This window comes from Opisthorchis viverrini, assembly GCF_000715545.1.
Source record: "Opisthorchis viverrini unplaced genomic scaffold opera_v5_66, whole genome shotgun sequence".
Classification (NCBI taxonomy): Eukaryota; Metazoa; Platyhelminthes; class Trematoda; order Opisthorchiida; family Opisthorchiidae; genus Opisthorchis; species Opisthorchis viverrini.
The window spans coordinates 510,124-536,828 of record NW_008751723.1 but is presented as its reverse complement, the minus strand read 5'-3'; the positions used below and the strand labels follow the sequence as shown (position 1 = coordinate 536,828).

Here is a 26,705-nt window from a genome sequence, read left to right as displayed (position 1 = left end):
AGAGCAAGCTGGGACTGTGGAAATTATAAAGACAGTAGTCAACCGGACTTACGACTCTATGGTTTTGTGCGATACTTGCATGTAGTAAAGTTCCGTGCAGCCATCTGGACAATCTGGCCGTGGCCGTCCAGAAGGCGGTCATCTCAATGATGCGAAACGACAGCGGGGTAATTCTGAGTCAATTACAGAGAAGTGTAGAAGTTTTACAATTCAGTGGTTTCAGAATCCATTGACTGTCACAAAGGTTAGGACAGGTTCAAGAAAACAAGGTACAACCAGAGCTTTCCACATAAAAGTACAGGAACAAAGCTTCAGGGAAAGAAACAAACAAATGTTTTGTAACCTACTGTCTTCCAACCACTGATGGGGTACGACGATGATAACATTCGTGTTTAAGAATGAAGTACTAGAACACTTTCGTTTACTGTTTTGTCTAAGATGAAGAATTCGCCATTGCCTGTCAAGGTTTGTTTTCCTACCTGAAGTTAAAATGGGTCTGAAATCACTTGGAAGAGACTCGTTGATGTGCACCATACGTAGAGGTAATGATTTGTGCCAACAAAAATGGCGCAACTGGAACCTGTTTTTCCAATTTTTGTGTGGTGGTAAGATGTTCGTCAACGAGTTCATGTGTAAATTGATCCTTGGGGGTTTGCTTACCAGCACGGCCTTTCCCGTTTAACGACGCACAAGACAGCTGTGGCATTTGGAGCGGCAGAAATAATCGGAGTGCTTGATGATCAAAGGTGTGCAACATCAGCTGGAAATACGATAATTAATCCGAAAAGTACATTTTTCGGTGTGGAAATTCGACTATCAACTATGTCTTCAAACTTTCATCATGTACTTTCAAATCAGAGATTCTCTTAGACAAAATCGCGGTGAAAATCAGCAGAGAGTGTCTTGAAGTGAAGTAGAATTTAAAGGCTCCAATATAAAAAGACTGAAAATTTCTCATTTTTAGAACTAAGTTGGAATGAACTAAAGGTTAAATTTCAACGTATTAGTCAAAAGGGATCATGCTGTCACTCTTAACACGATGGATATTTTAGGCTTTCATATGTGAAGCAGTGCAAGCCAAATTCGGCTGTCTTCTCGCTCGAATGTAAACAAGACAGGAAGTGGCAAACTCAGAATAGCATATCAGGGACACCAGGTGATATCACAACATTTTGTACAGCGTAATACAAGAGGGGCCACTCCAATGAGAATACTATTTCCACTCGACCCTTTTTTAGTCGTTGTGTCCCTGCCAGGTGAGAGACTGAAGAGAGAGACCACGGAGAGACACTTCTATGGAGTGACCATGTTTTGTTAGGCATTCTGGACGTCTGCTACATTGAAGGACAACCTTACAATGGTGCAGGTAGATTACTTCTCTGAGTATTCCACTAGTGCAGGGGCTGAACTCTTTTTGGAGCGTCAAAAATTATGGCTCTGGTAATCAAAATCATTTTAGTCAAATTATCCGATTCGTCTGTACATCTGACACAAGCTGATTAAAACAGCGGCGCTAGTTCAACGAATCCAAGTATACTGGATCTGTCTGTCCCCGGTGAGCCGCTTCCGACCTGATAGAATCGTAAAGGTACACCAACCGAGAGGCAGTTCATTTACATCTAGACTCCCAGTTTGCATCACAAATAAAAGCTTCGTTTAGGCTGCCACGCTGAAAGTTTTCGATTAGCTCTCATGAAGGAAACTACTCACAAGGTTGCTGAAAACCCTTCGACAGCCCAGGACCGGTTTCGCCCTTCTTCGGGCTCACTAGGTGGGCGAGGCCCCCAAGTTTCCGTCAACTTTATGTTTTACTTGCATCCAAATTGGACTGATCGCAGATAAGCTTGTATGCAAAGGTATTAAGCAGGTAAACCAGAAGCAGATGATACCGTAATGCCAGAAGATAGTATTGGAAGAAAGTTCAAAACAGAAAAAAGTACTTTTTTTCCCAGTCAGGCGTTGGTGTTGTGGAGTAACCGCTGTTGAATATTAGTGGAAGCAATGTCAAATGAACAGCATAGAAAGTAGACCATGCAATACTTGGCAAACCTGGTTCCCGCTACGGTGCAATTAATGGCCAACTATTCTTATCGGTATTTTACCGTAAGAATTTAGTACTACGTAGTCATACAATTAACATTTATGGACATACGTCTTGGACTTAGTTTAAGTCGAGTAAACTAAGTCGAGTAAGCTAAATATGCACACAAGAAGAACTGACAACGGTTGCAAATTTGGTAGAGAGTGAGGGTCATTGCGGACCATCCTAAGTGGTACCGTGATGAGATAACACTGCAAGACGCGCTTGGAGGTGGGTTGGATGGATTGGGAAGGCCAAAGATGGGGTGACATTTTTGCTGTGTGTAGCAATTTCTGTAAAGTTTGTTCCACACCTTGGTTTTTGAATAATCTTTTGCAGTAGACTGTAAACTTGTTAGCTCAGCTACTGATCTTCTGCGACTCAATGCTCACATCCTTATTCATTCAATTTACCAGGAACTCTCCTCCCATATGCTGGTCACGTCCAAAATAATTCGAAATCCATTGTTGTATTTATTTTGGGTGCTTTCCATGAAACACTAGTAAACTAGGACAGGAAGCAAACGGTAAATACCACTATGTACGGAGCCGATCTACCATCTATAAAAAAACGGCGGACCCTTTAGCGTGTCAGCTTTGACACCCGCAAATGTTCTTCCATCACTTGTTTTTCTGGTGCACGTATGTCGATTCGATCATTTTAAACGACACATCCTTGCTGTGTCGCACTGACAACTGTCCGCGAAGTATCCCGAGAGCACTCATTTTATTGTAACTATAATATTTTGAAAAAAATGAGGTAGTAAGAAGTGTCAAATTAAAGTCCAATTCGACATGAATTGTCGCTGTTTGGAGAATAGTGTATCGAATAATTAAAAAAAAGGTTCCGAAGAGTCCGTTTTCAGGTTTTTTTAAGTTTTCAGAAAGGCAAGGAAGAAACGTTGAGACGACTGAAAATGATTTGTTGTTTTACTGCGCTCTCAAAATAATTACTAAGAATAGCTTTCAACACGTTTGTTGTACGAATACCCTGATAAAAAATTTGCCCTTCCAAGATAAATTCATCTCCTGTTACTGAGTCCTGGTCAGGACCACCTAACATAAATTTCAATACATACGCAAGGCGGATAGAATAAGACGAAATGGAAATCAGAAGACCCAAACGGTTTCTACAGTCAGCCGTCATTTTGTATTTTTTCATCGCTGATTTAGTTTGTTTTTTGGAGCACTTTCTGGCATATCATAAACCTTGAACAACCCCTTTTCTCATAAAACAGCGGATTGGGTTCAGGTCGTATCATAAGTTTCACTAGTGCGCTGAGTTCCATTCACTCAAATGCCATCCATCGTATGATAGTAAGCGACCGATGATCACTGGAAGAATTAACAACCATCATTCTTGTTTCTCCATTCTCAGTCTCCCATAATGTTACTAACCCACCCGTTGGCAACGCTTGCGCCAGGTAAACTGTACAGTGGATGAATCGGGCTAACAATAATCAGGGTGCACAAAAACAGTACCAAGTGCGCATTGTACATCACACACAAATGCACACACTGCTTGATCTCGGTGCATTATCGCAGGTGAACATCCTTCCGTCCACACAAACTAAATGCCATCAGGTCAGATAAAGGCGAGGCACTTGCTACAGCTTTGTCACAGGTAACCTGTAGTTAGGGTGCCCGCTTGCCTAAGGTTCGTGTGTGTGCAAAGCTTGGTAAAAATGTACGAAGAAACTACATTCATGCTACACCTAACGCTTCATCAGATTTTTCCACATCTGATAATGTAATACAAAAAAAGAGATCGAAGTTTGAAAAAAGCGAAAGTGATGCTTCCAAATGCTTGCGCTTTTAGATACTAGAATGCTGTTTTGAAAAAAAAATAAAATTTTTTTGCAATCTTAGCAGACAGCGTATCAAAATTTCTACTTCCCTTAGGTCCTTGGTTCCTTCCTGATATGGTGCGACTGATAAAATGAATGCCACTTTGAGTGATAGATGATTAAGTTACTGAAACCAAATGATAGTGTTCCGCGGCAAAAAATTTCGAGCCATACTGGTGTTCGTAAGGAAGCAACACAACACAAATGGCCGATTTTCCCGTTCTTATTGATCCGATCCATCAGGATCTTGAATTTTGGAATGTGTCAATACGTTTAACAAGGGCACACCTCAATCAACTTACAACGGAATGTTACCAATTTGCCTCTCAAGATACTTTAAAGTCGTTTAATGAGTTATTTACCCATGGAAAACACAACAGCATCAGGTTAGTCTAACTAGCCTAAAGAGCAGACAACGGTCTTAATAAATGAAGGAGAGAAACAAAGGACAGACGGATATCCACTAATACCTTAGCTACGCAAGTGGTCCGTACGATGAAGTGCGCAGAGGGATATGTGATTTTTCGCTGCCTGTTTGAATAGTTGAACGAACAATCTGTACTTTTATTTGTCCATCTCTGTAACGTCAAAAAAGTAAACAACCTCAGGACCAACTCAAAACACCATGTTTCAATCACAAATATTAGTGCAACGTGAAAGGCCCTGGTAAACTGATCCCATTCCCGAAGGAATGCGGCCTTTTTAATATAGCAATGGATAAAAAAAGGCATGAAGAGACTAAGTGACGGGCAATTTCCAGGGACAACCTTTTGTATTACCGAGCTCTTTAAAAAAGAAATGCAGTTCCAAGATCACTAATGATATCGAGCACTTCAATTGCAGGACGGGAGGGAAATAGATTTGAGGAATCGTATTTGTCATCGAATCGTCCCTCAAATGGCACTCTGGTCAAGTTACAGTTGTGAGCAAAACATTATTGGTGTTCTGGTGATGGAAAACTTTATAATGGTTTTTAGTATTTAGAAAAGGTGCATGCAAAAACCAGGCAGTTTGTACTCCGAATTCTTAAGCGTCATGCATCAGCCGAAAAGTAGCCCATCTGGTTTCCGCTGTTGCCTAACCTTGTATCCATATTATTCCGCCGTGCTTCGGGCACGCCTCCAAAGGAGCATTTATTTCTTAACTGTGTTCTGAGCATACTTGAACAAATGATTATGAACATATGCAAACCCGTGGATGCCTCTGGTTCAGTTTTAGTAGAGTGGAAAAGCAGAACTCGGGCAAATATTTTTGGAGATTAGTTAGTTTTCAATTCAATAATGAAAGCATCTAATCCACTCATCTTGTTCCTGCTCATAAATTTAGCCACAGTCAGTCTTGTTTATAAATTACATTGTCTGGTTTTTCTTTGCTTCGGATCGATGGACATAGCGATTTCTAGCCCACTGTGAGAACTCTAACAACACAACTAGATTGGGCTATATTGACAACCAATCCAAACACCCGCACGCACGTACCTAGTTATGTTGTACGTAACACATATACGGACTTTTCTATCCTATCCGTGCTACGGCGCAAGCTTGCAGACGTCTGGTCTGGTGCTGATCATTATGGCGCTTCTAACGAGATGTCTTTCTGGATTCATTTGTGAAAGCGACATAATAGTTCGTTTGGCATATTCTTTACGGTGTAATATTGGTATTGAGTCCTTAATAGAACTGATAATAATTTTTACTGACAGCTATTTTTATGCCGATAAGAAGAGTGTTGAGAACATTGTAGGAAGATGGAAATGCAGGGAAAGATGAAGCGCTTAACGTTTCTCGAACTATCCATTAAAACCGCGCGTGACTGCGTTAAGTTAGGGGTCCGAAGATCTTAACGTACGGGAACGCGAGTTTGCACAGCCAACTAGCTGTTGTTGTTTCGGTAAAAGGGACATGTAATATGATTTTGGTTTCTTGGTTCAGTTTCTGCGTGAACTGTTCGGAGAATGTCCTGGTAAGGTTATACTATGCCTCACCGCTAATTCAGGTTGACTGTGAGAATGGTGAATTAGTGGGTTAGTTTCCTTTTGTTGCTTTATTCTTCTCGAAAAATAGATATTAGAATCATGTGGCAGTGATCCAGTGGTGCTCAACAATAGTATTCCTGTAACCGGAAACGGAAAGCAAGCGAGTAGATTTACTTTCAGTTAAAGTTTAAATGTAGAGTACAAGGTTTTCCCTTCAGAAACGTTATTAAATGAGGATCCTCGCTTCGAATTCTACAGATGCGCTTCCAGCAACTGCACTTTTGCACAACTTCTGTGAGAAGAGGATTCTTCAAAGATTAACTCTGTTTGTAGCTTTCTTTTTGGTATATTAATCCATCAGGCCACCTCACCCAGCCAACAAAGGCGCTCTCAAAAACTGCGAATTGACCAGCATTGGTAGTTGAATGACATGCCACGAAATAAACTATGTATAAAAATCATAGCGGATAGTCGTTCAAAATATTTCAAGCATAAACACATTTGTTTCCAACAAAATATGTTTGATTCATGTCGCTCGTAAATTTACTTTCAAAGTCAACATTGAACCAAAGAAATGAACAGCTGTCACTTTAGCTTTTTCATTTCTTGAAGTAGTTGATGGATAGTCACGTGAAAAATACTTGAAACCAATTGGGTAGTCATCGTTTTCGGAAAATTTTGGTGACACAAGGTATTTGATGGATAGCTCTATTTCCAGCCTTGTTTTGCGTTTTTTATTGCATGGTTTGGGTTGAAAGTCTCTAGAAAATGGTCGTTTGGATGTCCGATTCGTTTTGGATATAAGTGGATGGCGTCATCACCGACATACCTACAGAAAGAACACAATGGCATTTTTTGAGTGCGGAGTTTGGTCTGATCATCTTCTTGGGAGCGCTAGATACGTCCGTCAAGGTCGTTTAAGTTTGTACCGGTGAAAGAAAGGCCTTTGCGGTGGAGTTAGTTATTAGAAAATCCAACTGGAAAATTACAGACTATTTGACAAGAAAGCAAGACTCTCAAATGCATCTTGTTTGTAAAAACTGAACATCCGTCTTCTTCTTGAATGCGACTTCCTAAACTTTCCTAGATATTCGTTGACTATCACTCAAATGTAAACGAATGTTGCGAAACAATTCCACAAATTCCGTAATAAATCCTACTTTCCAATAGTTGCATATGAGTTACTCGCATGCCTCATCAGTAGTATCCACCGTTACACAAGTACTCGTTACCATTTTATTACAAGCTAAAGAACGCCATAGTGTTAGACAAGTGAATTGTATATATCTCGTCTTTACAGTCCATTGTTCAGTGTTTCACCTGAGTAAGAACTCTGTGCTCATTTCACGTACCGTGTTGCCCTTCCGGACGCAGTTTACGGTACCAAACTTTGAAAAACAATACTGTTTTTTCACTGAAATTTCTTACTTTGTGTAACCTGGTCCACTTTAAAAAGCCAAGGCTTATCTTACTGCTGTTTCACCCTCCTTGAGGATCGTCGGCTATAACTGTTCACGGATTATTCAGTAGATTCAAGTCTTCCGGTCTTTACCTCATAACGGCCATCGTCATCCCTTCACAACCACTCAGCTTCTATCACGTAATCTAGTGTGTTATCCCTACTCAAGCAATCACAGGTTCGAGGATAGGCTTGTGTGCTTTGCACTCTAGACCTATTCGAGATGCACATCGCTGGTGATTCACAGCAGTAGTACTCGGCCGTTTACAATAGGCCAAACCAATTTTAAGTGAAAATCTCAAATCTCCTTATCACTCATATATAGCGAAACGGTAACTTGCGATCGAACTGACAAGATCAGTGGATTTCATGCTTGAAACTGCATTCTTTCTGATTATCCAGTTTTTTGCATGCCATTCGTCTTCATCAGGATGCCCTTTGTATTCCCGCGGGAAACGTAGTGTCACAGCCTCAATTTGGCCGCACCATTTAACTCATTCCATCTCACTAGCGAATACGACGTTTCTCATGCGATATCTCCCAAATTGGTGGAATAAAAACATTGGAGATTTAAGCCATGTGTTATTAAAATTTAACATCAACCAAAACTTTCAACGCACCTGTTTGAGTGACCAATCTATCACAATTCTTCCACGACAAAATTGACGTGGAAAAATATTAGGAAAGTTATATCAGGAATGTTATTAGGAATGTTAGGGAACAAGATTAAGTTTTTGCACTTTGTTGTTCCTTTAAGATCCGGCTTGAGGCTCGGTACACACCGAAACAAATCAGTGCATGTTCCGGCCAATTGTAAGCTGTTTTGTAAACATGAACTTTCACTGCACCATCATGTTCATCGGCCTTCTAAGCGTCAGTGGATTTGCGCACTTACAGCATTTGTTTGACCAATTAGCCTTTCAGCATTCGAATCTGACTTCTTGCTTTCCGTACCCGAACACGCAGCTCAGCAATGGATTACGGGCGCAGCTGGAATGCCGCACAACACCAACAACAGTTACTGCACAGTCCCGCGAACCGTACTTCTGAAACCTTTTTTCAACATCTGCCGATCCGCGTGTTGGCAAGGTAAGCCGAATTCATGCCGAGAATTAAGTGAACACTCGTACGGCAAAAGGGGTTCCAACATGTGTTTGTGCAGGCTTAGCTTTACTTTGTAACAAGGCCTTTCCTGTTTCAATAAAAAGTGAAGCTAAGCAGCGGCGACGTCGAAGCGATACCACTCATTGGTCGATTTCCGAATCTTGCCGAATCGCGATGTTTTTGGAAATGAAACAAGTGATATTTCTCTAATCATGTTTTCACGGAAGGAGGTATCTTAAATATGAATCAATACAAAGGTGATATGTATGATATTTCCACTGAAATTTAACCAGTACAACGGTATTATTTTTTGCTGCGTTTCTGTTGTGCATTGGATGATTTTAACGCCAATGCAAGTTTGGGGCTGCTGTGTACGAAAAGCTTCAGAATCAAATGAGTATGTGGTCCTATTTGTCTGATAATCATTTCAGCTACTCGGTGTATGCTGTGAACCTTCAAGACAGAGAACTGATAATAATCTTTGACCCACTATTTGACGCAGTTTTTGAGATACACGTGATTTCATACGGGCTTTTTTGAAGTCGGTTGGATGGAATCTATCATACGGAACAATTTTTGCAAGACTTCTACAATGTCACTTAAATGGCCCACTACTATCATCGCGTGGCCGAAATTTGTGAAGCTGGGTTTAATGGACGATATACCCGATTATGACTATACCCACTCACGCCAACATTATGTGCACTGAGATAAGTAAGGATAAGGCTACGTCTGCTATTCATAGTCAAATGTGTAAGTAGGTAGAAGTCAATGTGCGCAAACACAACAAAACCGCATTTATCTGCACATCTACACTAGGGTTACAGTGGTAGCTACGTTTGACTGCTGCGCATCCAAAACCATCATAAGACAAAGATTTCCATTTGTCTTAGTCAGCAAAAGTGGATGCGGATTTCATTGCACGCTCTGCTGGACGTCCTGCTTTGAGATGTATTCAGACTCCAATTAATCATCATAATCATAGTAAGCTGCAATGAGACCGATCGATTGTAGTGCCCCAAGTGTACAAGTGGCAAGCTAATAGGGAACTTTCAGTGATTTCAGGACGCTAAGCACACGTAAACGTTCATAATAATGGTAAAGGGCCGATATTTCTATCAATTAAACACTTTGTTTCATGCAGTCTTCTCTTGTTGCCCATTCACCTTTATCTGACATACACAACAGAGTAATTTTGCATGAATTTCAGTTTGTCAAGTATCACTAATCACCTCAATCATTTGGGTGGTAACGGGGTTCGGACTAGCGTCCGACGGACAGAAAAGTCATTTTTCCGGGATATTATTGAAATTTCTATCAAAACTCACCCAAGCACGAACTATGAATTTGATTTGACACTGATGGTACATTCTAGGGGGAAATAACAAAGAATTGGCTTGAGTTTCCGATCTCTACGTCTGATAGAAGCAAATCGGTGTAATTAACAGCTTAATTTCAGTTATCCCTGTTGAACCCGTAATGAATGCTCGCAGTACAAGCAAACGTATGAAACTATCATCAGTGCCCAAATGCATGTAATTCCGGTAAGCTTTTTTCAGCCTTCAAAACCTGACTTCTAATGCCCAAGTGGAATAACGTAACATGTGTTTCTCTAATTCTATGAGGAACAGTCACTGAAGACCAAATGTATGTTGGTCTGACTGATTTATTAGAAAGATGAGTACCTAAGGTTACTTTTTCTTCGAACGATATCAGTATTTCACTAACGTTCGAGGTCCTGAGATTTAAGTTTTAAAAACCTGATTAACATGGATTGTTTTTAGGCCATATTTTAGCCACATTTAGCCTTGAAAATACCAAAAATTCCGTTTGCCGAGCTTTGGCAACTGTTCATGTTCTTGTAAAGGTTCCATTGTAAAAACTGAAGCACCGTTCCTTGAGCAACGGAAATCAAGCACTTATGATCGCGTAGGTTATTTTGCCTGTGCACTACAAGCTGAATATAAAGAACAGACACCGATAAAGGGAGTTGTAGTCCGTAATCAATATCGTGTCCCTTCAGGTCGCAGCCGGGTCTCAACACTGATCAGAATTAAAGAATTTTACGTATTACGGTTGCGTGTTTTCTGACAGCGTGAGCAGAATGGGTCACTCAACGTGAATGTTGTTCAGCCATTCACTGTCTCGGTGAGGGTGGTCAATAAAGTTACCTGTAGCGTCACTAGAAAGCTTTGTTTCCACTAGGTTTAGTAGGTATTCTGACGAGTGCCTTTGAGAAGAACTTGTAAATCTTAAACTGCTGTCCGAAAGAGATCTTCACTACCGCGGCAGCGTGGGCTTTAGTCACCTGTGCATTTGTGCAACAGGTTTAACTTCTATATTCCTTATCGTAAGCGCTATTTCCGAAACTGGCTTCCATCACCTAAAGCAGGTTAAATCTCTTACAACGAGAGACTTGGTAACCTATGGTGATCTATTTAATAGGTTTAGGGCATACATTTGTAAGAAAAGACAGTTTGATTCAAACAGCTGTAACAACACGGTAACTAGTGAAAGATCGCAAGTGCGATTCCATCCCAGGGTGATAACGTTTAGACGGTGCTAGACATCTTGAGGAACATTTATCAGTTACTCCTTTCATCAGCAAATTATTTGCCTCTGCCTTCTGGCAAAATACCGCAGAGATATATTCGTTGACAACTTAGCTAGGTTGCTCTCCAATGGTACCTCTCCGTAACTCTGTACATAAACCAGTTTTCAGATAAATCACATCAAACCCATACGATTAGTCGCTCAATCGCATGCCTTAACTCTGAAACCAGCTTAATTAAATTTTGAACGGAAAAACCACGTTTGCTTTTACGGAAGGATTTGTAACCTTCTGTGAGACCAACGATAGCGATAGCTGGACATAAGTGTCCTAGATGTTTGTAATCACTAGATGTGCAATGCACCTGTCACCATACAGGACTGCCGTTGGCATCATTGATGGACATGACTTTTCCATCAGCACGAGCGTTGTTCTCGGTAGAATGATTATCCGTATCATAACCAGCACAGTGCCCATTGCGTAGACACGTTTATTGCGTTATACACCCGGGACGTCGTAAATGACAGCTGCACGCTCTCTCTGTCGCTCTCTCGCACGATTGCATTAACGCAAATTCACCCTATCGTTGAGCGGGAAAGGAACGGACGCGCTGCAATGAGGGAGTGAGATGAAGCTGCATTGCTATCGATTGACCAAATGGGTGACCAATAATATCCTGGTTGCTAAAGTGAGATCGATCAGTAACAATGAACCTCACCTCGATTCCAATGAGCGTAGAAGGGGATACAGTGCTGTATGTGTGAGTCTTAATGGGTAGCTGTGTCACTGTTCTATCGGACTGAGTCCGTCCACTGGCACGCTGAGTGCGACTCAGCGCTCGAATAATATAAAGCAGCTCAGATGGCAGAATAATAGCTTATTAGGTAACCACCGTAAATCAGTATGAGCACAAGTAGGATCTTTTGATCATTATGGTTGAGAAATGCATTTCTACTGTGACTGTAACTTCCTCAACATTATCGTATTAACAATCTTCACTATTCCTGATTAACTTGGTCGCAATGTTTTCAACTCAGGCAGTCTGTAGATTCAACCACTTGGTAAGCTTTTTTATGAGAACTCGTGGATTAGAGATAATGAGAATGTTGGCCAAATCTTTTTAGTATCCAGAGTGTAATCTGCAAAAATCCCTCTTTCGCAAAGAATAAGATTAATTCTGTGCGTTTTTGAAATCGTGAACAAAGTTATGGGAGACTGGTTCCTCCCAAGGATTATTAAGAAAACCTTATCAAGGACGATGAATCAGACACACATTAGTATATTTCTGTGTGGTTTCTGGAAGAAGTTACTGCTCTTAGTTGTAGTAGTTTTCTCCTCTAACTGCACATCATGTCATGAATTCAGATGGTCTGGTTACATATTAGACTATCTTCCATTTAGTTCCACTGGGATTCTTGTTTTAGAGGCCAGCCGTTGCGTTGAGTAGCTAACTGTTGAAATTTCATGTGCGAACAATCGAAGGAAATTTGCGATTAGTTTGATGTTATCACTCAGGTACTGCTCAAAGTTGAACACTATTTAAAACTGCTGAGTAAATATTGCGGAACTCATCAAGTTGAATTTGTTTTTCTAATGTAGGTTCATTCTTGCTGGCTCCGTACTTTACGACAAGGACGTATTGGGGGGAAAAATTGATCAATATGTCGACGTTACCGAGTATACGGCACACAGACTGCGACTTGTTCACAATTCATCGGAAGATAATAGCACTTCTACTGCATCGGCAGAACTCGTGATGATTTACAGAAACGATCAACTCCAGGCTGCTGAACCAAAATCCTCAATGGAGTTGATGAATGGGCAACCAAACTTGCGAGATCCCTTACCAGGACCATCACACGTATGGTTGCTTGGAAAGCATCCCGGCCTGATACACCTCCGTTTGGAAACACTTGATGCTACAGTGTTGCGGGCGGCGATTCCTCCGGGTCTAGAGAAACAGCTTAAGGATCAACAGCAGAAGACGTCCGCAAATGCATCTGATCTTGAAAACCTTCTGAGGAGCTCTAAATCGACTGTTCAAATGGCAGTGGAGATAACCGAGGAAACTAGCGTGTGGCCGGTAGGCATGTCAGCCCAGTTCGTAACAGGTACGGAAACTATTCCCTCTGTTTTTCCTCTACATGAAGAAAGAGTTGGAACCAGCGCTAAGACTAAACGAAACTTAATGAAAAAGTTCAACAGGTTCATCTGTTAGGTGACACTAGTCAAGTGTGTTCAGAGAGGACGGTATACCACAAACTTCTCTGTCAGATTCGTTTATTTTTTGTCTAAACAGGCGAGTTGGTTGAAGGAACAGCGGTAGATTTGCACATATCGACACACCATAATGAAAATATGCCCACTTAATCAAAATGGGACAACTTTCAACAACACTGCGTGGTCAGATTCTTGAACAATCTCTACAGAGAGTCTAGTCTTGCACAAAGTCAACTTTATAAAAGAGTTCGGATCAGCTTATCAGACCAGTTTGTGTGTGTGCCAATAATCCTGCGCACATTGTTTTGTTGGCCCGATGAAGTTACACACATTTGTTCATCTGGAAGAAGTTTCTAACTCCCAAACTTTGTTTCTAATAGACGTGCGAGTCAAAATGAGACAAAGCTTTGATCCTGGTCTTCCCTGGGACGCGCATCAAACCAGCTTGTTCCGTGGTCATTCGAACCTTCAAACTAATGAGGAAATTCTTCCTTTAACTTCTGGTCTGTATGGTATCCAACTGGACCTAGTTGGTGGTCGCATGATGCACAGTGGTACAATCCACAAATCATTTGGCCATGAAACAAACTTGGACGGATCGGATCAACTACTCCATAACCACTTTCGGGGGAGTTCCCGGAGCTATCTGCTCAATGGATCGCGCGCAGACTTTCCACGTCCCAAGTCCTCTGACAGTTCCGGTCTAGTGGTTGTTTGGATTCATTTATCGGATGGTTCCATCATTCTCTGGCATCGTATGATTGAGGTAAACTGATTAGAGCTGGTGTAAGACTGTTTCTATCTTCATGTCGCGGTCTACCAGCATAGGAATCCTTCAACCTTAATCACTTCCCCTATCACCATAATGCATATAGGTTTCGCGCGTTTGTGGCTCACGATTAATTATGTGGTAACAGCCATATGAACCTACGTTTTCTGTCTATTAAACAATAGTCATATGATACCTCACCATTCGTATATGATCAATATTAACTTCATCAGCCCAGCCATTATTCCTGCATCGTCAATGTGGCCATCAAAATGAGCGAATAGAAAGTTCCCCATTATGCCACCTAGGTTTCGCAGTCAAAAAATTCAAACCTATCTGCAATAAATTCTTATTTGTAAGTTCTTTGGATCTGGGTGAAAAACCCATCTTAATTTCACCTGAATTTATCGTCCACGATATTCTAAGCTAAACATGTCGCCCAAAAACCGCTTTGTGTTTCGGCTGGATCGCAGTGCGTTTCAGTACTACTACTTCCTGGGTCGATGAAAACTCCACAAATTCCACTAATGGATTCATCCTTTCTGAGGCTGAACAGGTGGATGTAATCCATAAACCCTCATAATCCCGACTTTCTACTTGAACATCACAGTGCGCTTGTGTTTGCATAAAGACTAATTTGCAAGTAACTTGATTTTTAGTGTGATGTCAGGAGATCTGTTAAATTTTGTCATGTTAGTGAAGCCAAACTTCGAAACTCAGACAGTCTCAAACCCGTGACGTTTCCATAACCGGCTGATCAGTATCGTACGCAGGGTATGGTACCACTTCTCCTTCAGTCGCTGAAACCATGTCATATAAGCACGAATTGACTTGCTCCCTGAGTGACAACTTCTCGGGTGGGAGCTGGACTCATTTTAAGCCACGTGCATAATGGTGGTGGTGTTAGCGGACTTGGTGATTTTCAGTGGCGATTTATTACTTTCAGTGATTTTTATTATATTGGAAGACTCAGCTGAAGTAGATGGAATTCAATCGTACCCTTCGTCAAGTTAATTCCCTGAGTGTTCATCATCTCAGCATACGTATATCTGATGCAGAATTTAAAACTAGAACTGGACGGATTCGTGGACCTGGACTAGCAAATGAACTCCTAGCAAAGCGAGACCAGCAGTACGACATACAGTTGTCACGGGCCTTATGAGTAGTATGTGAGCCCACTTCGCTTTGTTGCAAATCAGCGCATACCATATTTGCGCGCGTTTGTGGTTTCAACGGAAACCGTATGGTTTATTACTCCACGTACTGAAGCTCAACTCAAGTTTCCGCTTCCTGAAACAACCACTGATAAAACAGAAGTTCTGTCCATTTTTACACCAGCACGTGAAGCAACATCACTCCTTTTTCATTTTGATGCCAGAGGCAGTATGCAAATTCATTTACACTGAACAGGCGAATGCAGTTTGTTGAAAGGAACAACCTGAATCTAGCTATAACCTGCGCAGCCAAGTGTTGAAAAAAGTAGTTCCTGGAGGACTGGTTGCATGCAAGAGGTGGCACTTGACAAAATATCAGTTTGTTGTGTCTCACGACAGATAGTAGGATAGAATAGGTATTGCTCACCAGACCAATCAAAATAGTCTTCTATTATGACGACTTATTCTAAACCAGTTCGACTTGAAATATAATTCCATAGAAAAAAATGATTCTTCACACTCGAAATGCTCACTTGTCATTTATTTTTCCATAGGTGTGAAAATTCAAGACCAAATTTCCTGCTCCCTGCAACTTTAATTCAATTATTCTCGGCCTGTATGCAGCTGTGTTACTGAGCTCGCCTTGATTCCTTTATTACTCAGTAACGCTCATTTCTATAGCATTTTTGCTTATCCGACTTGGTTCTTCATAAAATACTTCACTCTACAACATAAAATTAGCCGTAGCTGGGTGCACGAAGGCTCCCGTTCATACGGTTTGCTCATTAGCTGGTGTCTTCTCCAACCAGGAATCACGACTTACGTGAGTATGACATGCAACCCAGTGGTTACTTGAGCAATATGGTTTCTTCTATTGGATTTATTGATCTTAAAATCGATATAATACGGAAATCATTTGTGTAGACACAGTGGGGATATACTTTAACAAATCTTTGGTCTGATACAAAGAACTGACACGTTTCTAACTGAAAGAGGTTCCTTGTTTTAGTCTAGTCGTGCCTGGTATGAAAGAGATGGTGGTTACTGAACACTCACCTATTTGGCGTAACGTACGCTGGAGAAACAGATGATGTGCGCGGAAAATTATTTGCCTTTTTTGTCGTGACAAATATTTCAAACCAACCCTACAAGGTGTGACCGAAGTTTCTGCGTGAATCCTTTCCTGCCTGAGAGGAAAGGAATGCATGTTAAACAAGTTCAAGGTAAGGCTTAAACAGTTGTAGTTGACACTGACAAATGATTTTAAAGGATGCTAGAGGCTTGCGGTTTGGTAAATTAGCCAGATATAAGGGCAGCTTGGAAAGTAGAATGTGCTTCACCGAATCGGTGGCTAAGGTATGCCGGTGGGATGTTCCTGATCCTGTCGATCTGGTTCCCCGATATGTATTTTGTCCCTCAACCCACCAGTGTTACACATTAATTTCCGATGTCACACTCCAACACAGAACAAGAGGAGAATGGAAAAACTGGAGGAATAAGCAGGACTAATTCCAGTTGTCCCCTCTGTTGTACGTAGACTGATGCCATCAAGTGACTATCGATCTTGCATGAAATGATTCTTAGTAATGTAATTCCCGTGCGTATAATAGCTGTCAAATTGCGAGGATGCCCAAGAAAATATCCCTAAGCAAAACGTCAGCCAGAATGCATTATCATCATTACAATTGTGCAAAACACCAGTGTCGAGACACTTGTACTTGACCTCAGTGTAGCAGTAGTTGCCGTTTTATTACAAGTTCAGGCTGTATGAAACAACTCGTATCGAAAACTGCTTCCCAAAACCCTCGTTTCCAAAATAGGGTTATGGACGTAAGACTTTTCCCGTTCAGATCTCAGGAAGGCTCTCTTTATAACGTAATACTTCACTACTGGATCACCGGACTTATGATTTTATAGGTGACTCATTAAAATTCACTTCATAAGTCAAGGTGTCCAACTTTGTCACACTTTATCGCCTTTCGAGCTTCTTCTCCACATTCGACCCATGTATACCTTTTCGACGTGATTTCAGGCAGGAATTCCCTTTAAAATATTTTCCACATTAATTTGCCACTGACAACCACATAAACTTACTCTTCAGCTACCAAAGCTGCTATCCAGTCGTACCATTGTATAGTTTTCTTAAGATCGAATCCGGTGAGACTATTTCAGTTGATTTAACTAGGTGGTGCAACCGTTGTTGTGGCAACATCCCGTCTTTTGGAACCGGAACAAGGAAAAACGTGTAGTTCTTCCAACTAAGTGAACTTTTTTCGAAAAATATCAAGTTATCATAGCGCGTTTTCTCTGTGAACACCGGCCAGAAACCGAAAAGACGGACTGACAATGTGACCACAAGATTTCACCACTACAGGCATCACGTAGTTAAGGTAGAAGTCGCCCTGTATGATGTCCTTGAACGGCATAAGGGGACTGCCAACCCATGTGACCAAACGTGCTTGTTTGATAGATTCAGTCTAAGACAGTAAGCAATACGGAAAAGACCGAATTAATCCATGATATCTTCCGCAGTTTTACAAAATAACCTCTAAATACAGCTTTTGCTCAGTCCAAATTCATTATACAAGATTTTCGCGTAAATTTTCATATTTCTGAAACCTCTACAAAATTTTGTTCTGTACGAATAGCACGGGTTTTCGTCATAACCATGCCTATCATCGTCGTCGTCATCAGGGCCTTACCAAAGTTAGCGACAACAGGTTTTAGCTACCGCTGTTTCACTGCCACTTCAAAATGATATTGCTAACGTTTGTTTGGCTTTCCAATAATTGGTTGTTAACGTCATTGACTTTTGTTTATTGCACTGTCTACTGTTTTTGTCCATCGGGTGATATGTTCACTTAAAGGCTACTCCAGTTCGCACTCAAACTCACAGCGTTTCGTTAGGGCAACCATTAGGTTTTTTGAAACAAGACTCAGTTTTCCACTCTGAGTTTCTCTTCAGAAGGGCAAAGAGGCTGAAGGTCAAATTCGTTTAACCTGATTAGCCTTTAATCTGTTTATTCCGAATTGACACCTATATTTCAGTTCAGCCTACATCGACTGTGGTAAGTTTCAGGTTAGTCATCCAAAAGGCCTCACTTTTACGGCCGGAGAAATAAAAGGCATTCATTTTTCAAATACGCCAGTTTAAACAACTGCGTACAGCCGTGGATAAAATAGGGCCTTTTAGATGGTCAATTCTGTTGAGATCGAGTAATTGAATTTCCCCTTCTATTATTTTCTGATGCGAAAAGTTTTCTTGTTCTAACAGAGCTTTGTAGAGTTCACCAGGTTCTCCTCGAATGTCGAACGTCTTGACGTCAAATGTAGGCCTCGCTCAGGTAGTGTTGTGACCGACCCCACTCACACCTTATTAACCGATGTTATCCTTCCTGCTCGGGGAATGTCGTTTATCCGGAGGAAATGTGGATGAGATCAGAAATGAAAGCAATGTTTAATCCGTGTTCTAGGAACCCGCGAAAATTTCCACCTTCTTTTCCTCTGCATTGATCATCTGTAACACGCCGACTTAAGGAATGCACAAAGTGTGTCCCACAGGCCTGTCTGATTCTACCAAACGCTTATCTATCTGGAATTTTCTAATCTGGATGTGACCGACGGACGAACTGGTTGTCGTGTTACTCATTAATCTCATGAATTAAAAACTCTCTAGTGAGTGTTTTTGTTTCAGTTTTCCTGGTCGCGCAACTTTTGATAGATGCGCGATAGCCCACCGATCGTCCAACGGATCTGCTATAAATTCGCTACCTTTGTGTGCGTATGCACATCCCCTGGAGTGATAGTAATTAGCGCCGGGTCCATTTCGCTTGTGCTGAGCCATGGATTATTAGACGGCGACTTGATAAAGCCCAACTTCTGCTCCAAACGAGTGATAGAATGGATTATTCTTTCTGACAAATTGCTGCGATGAAAAAATATTTGGCAATAAAATGTAAAAGAGGAATGATCGTAGTTTGTTTGTTTGGGATTAGAAAGATACATCTGGTGTGTGCCAGATACCTAGAACAAAATAGTTTTACGCAAGAAGATAAGGGATTTCCTACTTGATTTCTCATTTCAGTGTCAGTCTTCGTATTGAAAACAAAAAGTGCTGACAATGAATGGGTTCGTTTCAGAAGGAAAGGGTAATCGGAATGGGCTCGTCGCACATCAGAAGCTAGCACAAGTGAAATTTTCCGAAATTTTGGTGTGATGAAAATTGGTTGATCGATGCTTTATCGTTTCGGCTGTGTTCATTCATGTTTCCCTGTTGGATCTTTGGTTGCAACTTCTTGATCAGAATCGCTGGTTGTAAAGTAGTTCATTACTATTTGCAAATCAATTTGGTTTTCACGGGAGACTCAATTAAATCTCTCGTTTATGATGTCCTCCAGCTGAATGTGCTGCACACAGGCCGCCTCATGATTCAGTTGGCACGATATTCGAAATATCGCAGTATATTTTGATGAAGAAAACTACTAAAAAGTCTGCTGAAAACTCTTCGAGAGCCCACGAGAGATTCAATTGAGTCTCCCGTGAAATCCAAATTGATTTGCAAATGAGTGTATTTCTCGAAAAAAAGTGTAATTTGGGTTCAAGTAGATCATAAGGTTGACGGAAACTCGGGGACTGCGCCTACCTGACGAGCCCCAAAAAGGGCGAAACCAGTCGTGGGCTGTTGAAGAGTTTTCAGCAACCTTGTGAGTAGTTTAGTTCATTACTAGTTTGTCTGGATTTTAATTTACTTGACTGCGCCAAAAACGAACAAATTAATTATTTTCTGTTTGTTGGCTGCGACGGACCATAAACTATTGCTATGTAGGATACGGTGAATATGAATTTATAATAAGAATTCCTATTGTATACCTTCGTTTATCCCTACGTCCCCAGGTTAAATAGGGATTTTAAACGTTGTAACTTGAATTTAACTTCTTTCTACCCTTCAAAAGCTGTACCAAGCGATGAATAAGGACATGCCGTTCAGACTTTCCATCAATAATCTACATCCGGAGGTTTTCGAGGTGACCGGATCGTCCATTGTCCTTGTCGAACGGAAACGGCGGGGAAGAAGTGCATCTCTCGCAGCTTGGGATCGACGCCTGCGCAATCTGAACGAGAATCGTTTTTCTAGACCAACACCTCGCATAGCATACGGGCAGAAAATGTTGCGTTATTCATCACAGATGCGTTTTCAGTCTGATTCAACCCAACTGGATGACTCATCCCCACCGTCATTCGCTGACCACCTGATGTCTGATGAACACACTGGTGCCACATGGTCTGGTCCAACCGTTTGGATACGTCGTGATGGGCTGTCATTTACCGGTAATTGTCTGGCTAGTAAAACATAGAGAACACTTTCTCCTAATACTTTGTAGCGAATATTCTTGTAACATACTAGTCATATGTACACAAAAACGATATTTCGTCAGTCGTGATGCTTCAGGTTTTGTCCAGATTTTCCAACCAGCTTCGATGGCATATTTAAGATCAAGAACCTTGGTCTGAAGAAACGCGAATTTGCTATAAATATTTCATTAGTTTGTTGGCATGCTGGGTGTTGCTGTAAATCGCTGAGAATCACTGCTGGTGAAATTCGTGTTCTAGACCTGAATTACTGCTCTAAACCGAAAAATTATTTTGACAAGTGATGGACAATATGGGATGATCTGGTTCACTTCCACTGTGTTTAACTTCACTGGCGACAAACTTTTGACTGTCGCCTCATGTGGATTTACCTATCGACCGTATTCAGCCTACGTGTTAATCAAAGCTCGTCCGAGTCCAGAGTTACCGTGGCATAAGAAATCTTATTGTAATATTGTCCCGCATGAGTGAGCGTAGGATTGAGGACCCTCGAGAACAGTCTAGCGGCATCTTCTTTGTGAATCTTCCGAATCGTGAATCTTTCCCAACATATCTAATAAAGAAATAAAGATTACCCAGGCAAAAAACACTTACATAGGGCATTAGGACCGTAGTTCCATTACCGTGGTCCCCCTTAAAATGTCTGAAAATTTTCTTACTAATTCTCTTATGGCCCATTTAGATTGTGTAAGAAGCAGGTGCTGTCGTATCATACAGAAGGATGAGCGCAACTGAGCTCAACTGCGCACGTAAAAATATGCGCTGTACATCGGCACCAGCGGAAGAACTTCCTGTATTTTGTCTCACGTTTGCATAAACACAGAGAAAGCAACTTTCTTAACCGAGTATATCGTCCGCCCCTTGATCGACATGAAATTATCTTGTTTTATAATCCCATGAGTTTTCAACTAAAAATGTGGCTAGTGGCGCCCGTTCTCATGAAATGTGTTATGACACACGGTAGTAGACACTACTTTCTGAAAGCACTTAAATTCGCGTTACCCTAAAATGAAGGGGACATATCTTTGCTTCTATTAAAAATTAATTTCTAACACAGATTCTATTTCGAAATGAAAATTTCAAATGCATAGTAAGATCGAAACAGTACTTCAGACTTCCACTGTGCTGACAACGTTATCGAGAGCCCTTGTTTTTTGTCACATTTATTTCAGGAGTGTGTCTGAGCTCTGTAGCAATTTGAGAAACCTTCCTGATCTGCAAACGCTCTAAATTTCGAACCAGTATGCCAGATTGCCATTACAGTGGTTACTTCACAACTCAAAGGCCTATCGCCTGCCAGTTCTAGTTACTAACTCTGGTGGAGATTTTCATAGGGGTCGGTCAAATACCGCCATTTCGCCTCGTCGAAAACGGAATCCCGTATCTGTGATGATTTTTGCAACAGTCGGCGTTGAAAAAATCTAGTTTGCCATGATGGATTTGTTTAGTGGGTTTGTTGAATGAACTCCAATGATCCAAATGTATTCTCACATTGCTAAAAATTTACTGTTAATTACGAGGAAACGCGGTCAATATACCCCTTCGTATCAGACAATTCACTGATGTGATCTCCTCCTTTACGCTTGAAATAGTCACATCTCCATCAGAAAACCTCTACAGACTGCTTAGTTTTGTGTGCGATACTGTGCGTTGCAGGGAGGTGCAAATACTCACCAGCATATCCCTTGGTACTTTTCGTGTCATCGGTAGATGTGAATCGAACCGTGAAAATATTCTCACAGTGTGGTTAATTCTGTCAATGTGGACTATTCAAATCCTCGCCTTCGCTGATCCACTTTTTCCGGCAGCCAGAACATCAGCTGCGTGATGTTACGCTCTTCGGTTGCAATTGTGAAAAAATCTGCAGTTATGCATCAATGAAAGGCAACAATAGTTTAAATGCCACAGGACGAATTGTTGATGTGGTACTGATAATCCTAATTGAAGTCAGTGTAAGAAATTTGTGTGCATATTTTTGTTTCTCTCCATAGAAGGTCATTTCTTCCTAATCGTGATTGCGCAGCGCTGAAATAACTGATATTTGAAGTTCATTATTTTAGTGTCATCTGAACTTCAGTTATTGATATTTTGTTGGGTCTCTCTAGCTTATTAGCAAGAGGTCAATCAATGTGCCACACCCGAGCCTACGCACGAGTAAAAATAGGACTCGACTTCAGCTGATTTTGTCGTCACTCTAACCCACGAACACATAAGGTTTTACGACGCGTAAAGTTATTGCAACTGTCAATGCATCAGAGCCTACGGTGCTGCAGCATTTCTGGGGAAACGTAGCTGTATAACTGATAGACAGTGTGTAACTCCCAAACTGAGATCCATCACGAGAAATGACTCATGCGGTATTATTTGGGGGGTTGGTTTAAGTGCGAGTTTATCACATTGCTGATCGGCCAGCGATTTCTGGAATGTGCAATACTGATGAATCGCAGTAAGGATGAAACAGCTGTGAAGCGCTCCTCGGCTCTTTGCTAAAGATTGAATTCATTCACAGGACGAAATCTCGAGTGAGAAATTCTTAACTTTCTTGGTACAATCAACATTCTGCAACTGAATGTGTTGCCAGAACTAGCACTTCTACATTGCACTAAATTTGTGGTTGTTGCTCGGGCGTTTTGTCTTGCTTTTGGGGTTTGGGTGAGTAGGGTTATGAAAGGGCATTTTGCAAATTGCATAAATATGCCCGGCACAATTTACATTCAAAACAAATGACGGAAATCAGGCAAGTTTCCTAGCCGGAAGTAAAGTTAAACGCCATTGTTTTCATTTCTGGTCAAGTACTTTTGAGATAATATTAATAAAGGCACAATATTACGCAAAAAACCAAAAAAAATGTGCCTATTTGAAACTGAATATGTGAGAAGTGTGGAGTGTATGAGCAGTGTTTTACATCTGGACACTGTATTGTGATATTTCGAATATCATTCCACCTGGAACACACGACAGCCTTGTGCGGCATGTTGAGCTAGAGGACACCACGAACGAGAGATTCAGCTGGATTCAGCTGAGTCTCGTTAAATCCAAATGAAGGAATATGACAAATTTCGTCCAATTTGAGTTCAATTCGAACATAAGGTTGATAGAAACCCGCGGACTGCGCCTACCTGATGATCCCCAGGAAGGGCACCACCGCTCGGGTACCATCGAGGAGTTATCAGCAACCCCATGAGTAGCGTGTTACGTCAAGTGAGGAACAACTACGGCAGTCACTTCAAGTATTTTTAATGAGCATCTGCTTATATACTTGCTAACTTCCACGTTGATGCCAAGAAATTCTAAGTTCACTAATTACCTCCAGCTTGAAGGAAGATCAGCACCGCAGTAAGTGAATATTTTGACGGGCTAAATAATTATGTTCAGTGTCTGAATTCACCGACTGTCATGGGAAATATCCCTTGACTATCCTGAGATGACTGCACCAGGTGGCTTTGTCAAGCGTAGAATAATCCATCGTCTGGCAGCATTCTTTGAATATCAACCCTGTTAGTATCTGATCGATAAAACCGGAGCTAAGTCTTATTCGCAAGTGTTTAGTTTTTTCCTCAGAACTGTGCCTCCGATGACAGTTACTCATTCACAATCAAATCAACCCTGATGCCCCGTTTTTGCACCGAAACTGAACAGTGCAATCATGCTCCTTACAGTAAGCACCTCTAGGAAACCAACATATCGTCCTACATGTGTCCTGGTAACCAACCCGCATGAGTAGTTGACACCCGAAATGGAAGAACCCGCCAAAAGCTTTCTTGTGGAGCTGAATGTGATGCTTTGTAGGAGGCCTTGGCCCATGTGTAGACCCGACGGAGTACAATAGACTGAACAGTATTCATAGATCTGTTGTAAGCCATCAGTCCCTCCAATCATGATGCCATAATAACTGACTCTTGCACTCGCTGACAGTTGAAAACCAAATTGAAAGCATAATCGTCAGTCCCCTCAACTTTGGACACTTCTCAAACGGTATTGTCAAATCAACGTTCCAATGCGCCGCTTCAAGTTATCACGTGCAATCAGATGGCATTATGATAACTCGGGCTACAGCGTTTCCGTTTGTAGAATGACATAATGTTGGTCAGTTTTGAATCGGAAAGTGAAACAGACTCATCTAAGTGTATTTGTACTTACTTGGTAGTGCACAAGACCGGTCCTACTGAGGCAAGTACACCCTCAGTTTGATATGATTGCGACCAAAGTAGATCCTTCCCGAGAACATCGCCTGTTCTTCAGTGTCCAGATGCTTCGTGTCTCAAAACTTCTTACATCCAAGCTGACAATCAATCTTCAGGCTACTATGCCAGATATCAGAACCTCACGTGATCTACCAAGGAAGCTGAGTTTTTTCTTGCTAGAAGTCTCTTGGAATGGTGAAGAGCTAATACCAACACGCGTAATGGTTTGAATCCTACTGCACTACGGTTGATTTATAATAAATCGTTCTCTACACTGGTCTTATGTCCGCTTCTTAAGTGCCCCAAGATCCACGAAACTGTTCATCGATTCACCTAAGTAAACTAGTCAGCGCTCTTCAAAACTATGCTGTGATCACAAGCTTATCATTCAAACTACAATTATTCACCATCTTTCTTCATGTGTTTCAGGTGACGTTTTAGAAATGGGACTACTTTCTGCTTCCGGTGAACTTCTGGTACCGAAAATGAGACTCCCGGCCAATATTGTAACCCCTAAACCAGCTAATGATGCCCAAGAATTTGAAAAAAGCCCAGTAACAGGAAGACAGAACAGTCAATTTCCTTTGAATTCAGACAGAATTGACAAAAATTCTGGTTTCCCAGCCGGATACTCGCCTGATCAGATAACCGAAAATCAGTTTGACAGCGGATCTAAAAAGTACACATCGGTAAGATAACGGGATGCATTGATGCCTATTTTTATCTGAAATCTGCGCATAATCTGGCAGCAGGTTTTATCAGCGGCATAACGTTGGGCAGCCAGTGATGTCCCCTGGGAGAATTCTACAGGGCAGCAAATGCAGCCAACATTATTAAAAATGGTGGCTGTAACAATTTTGACTGGCTGGTTGAGATAAGAAAATGAACGGATATTTTCGTCAAATCATGCTGACGCGAGATTAAAATATATCCCACATTTCATATTAGGATTGTTGAGACACCCGTAAACACAGACAACGTCATCAGTTCTGTTGACATGGAATTTCGATTAAAACAAGAGGTGCTTGTCTCCGTGTGCTCAACTATTACGATATCAGTTCAGGAGAGAAAAGGGTGTCCGGTTTTTTACTTATTCTCGAACTGCGGGAGAAATGTGCTTTTGTGACCAAAGAATTAAAAGGAATTTTTTGCGTCGAGTCATCTTCATCGCCAGAGACAGCAACATCATTGAGTGAGTGTATAGCCAGGAAGTTCTGTTCAATTTTACTTAAGACCTTGGAGTAATAAGAAAATAAGAGTGGATGATGGAGAGGGATTAAGCTAGCCTGTTGCAAGCATTTTGACATGACTACAAATTTGAGCAACCAATCGGGAAATTTGAAAGTGACGTCAAGAATTCCATTGACATTCGTTAGCCAACATTTTTGTGGAGATTTTCGGTAAATTAAGTCAGTTAGTGCCGGAAAGCCTAGAAACACTGTCTCATCCTTATTCGGAATCATTAGCAATGCGCATCTCGCGAAACTCCGGAGAGTCTCGAGTCCGCGACCTTCTGGCTTGTGGTTTGAACATTTAATCGTTCGGCCACGAGGGGCTTATCAGCAGTGTGATTAACTCGCACTTAGACAGGATATAGCGCCGCTCATCCTTCAGTCACGGGATCTACTTCACGCGGACACACATGCTGACTGGCTCCACGAACAACGACCTCTCAGATGGAAGTTTCATTAATCGGGTGAAGTTTATTCTTCCACTGAACTACTTTTATCCAGCATCAGCCAACGTTTCTTGCGATACCTTCAGACGAGTCCAGGGGGAGTCGCTGGGACCTTATCCTGGTATGTGTTTCGTACCAACAACACTTAAACTCTTCGAGGATTTTTCTACACACGTCTGCTAAGTAATGCGTTGTTGCAAGCTACGCCAATCTGAAGTAGGCATGGAAGACAACGTTATCCTATCGTAGCACATAGCAGAGCCACCACAGTTGAGGTTGCTGGTTGTAGTTGATTGAAGTACCTCCTGCATAACC

General features: G+C 41.4%; 1 protein-coding gene across 1 annotated transcript in view; it reads left to right on the top strand.

The window, feature by feature from the left end:
• Positions 1-26,705, top strand: part of T265_13443 (hypothetical protein) — a gene marked incomplete at both ends in the record, with an annotated part of 86,953 nt that overhangs the window by 43,194 nt on the left and 17,054 nt on the right. Inside the window, 5 exons of the mRNA XM_009168898.1 lie at positions 8,327-8,449; positions 12,615-13,126; positions 13,616-14,001; positions 20,111-20,486; positions 25,142-25,401. Coding sequence (XP_009167162.1) covers positions 8,327-8,449; positions 12,615-13,126; positions 13,616-14,001; positions 20,111-20,486; positions 25,142-25,401 — 1,657 coding nt within the window. The remainder of the gene's footprint in view (positions 1-8,326; positions 8,450-12,614; positions 13,127-13,615; positions 14,002-20,110; positions 20,487-25,141; positions 25,402-26,705) is intronic.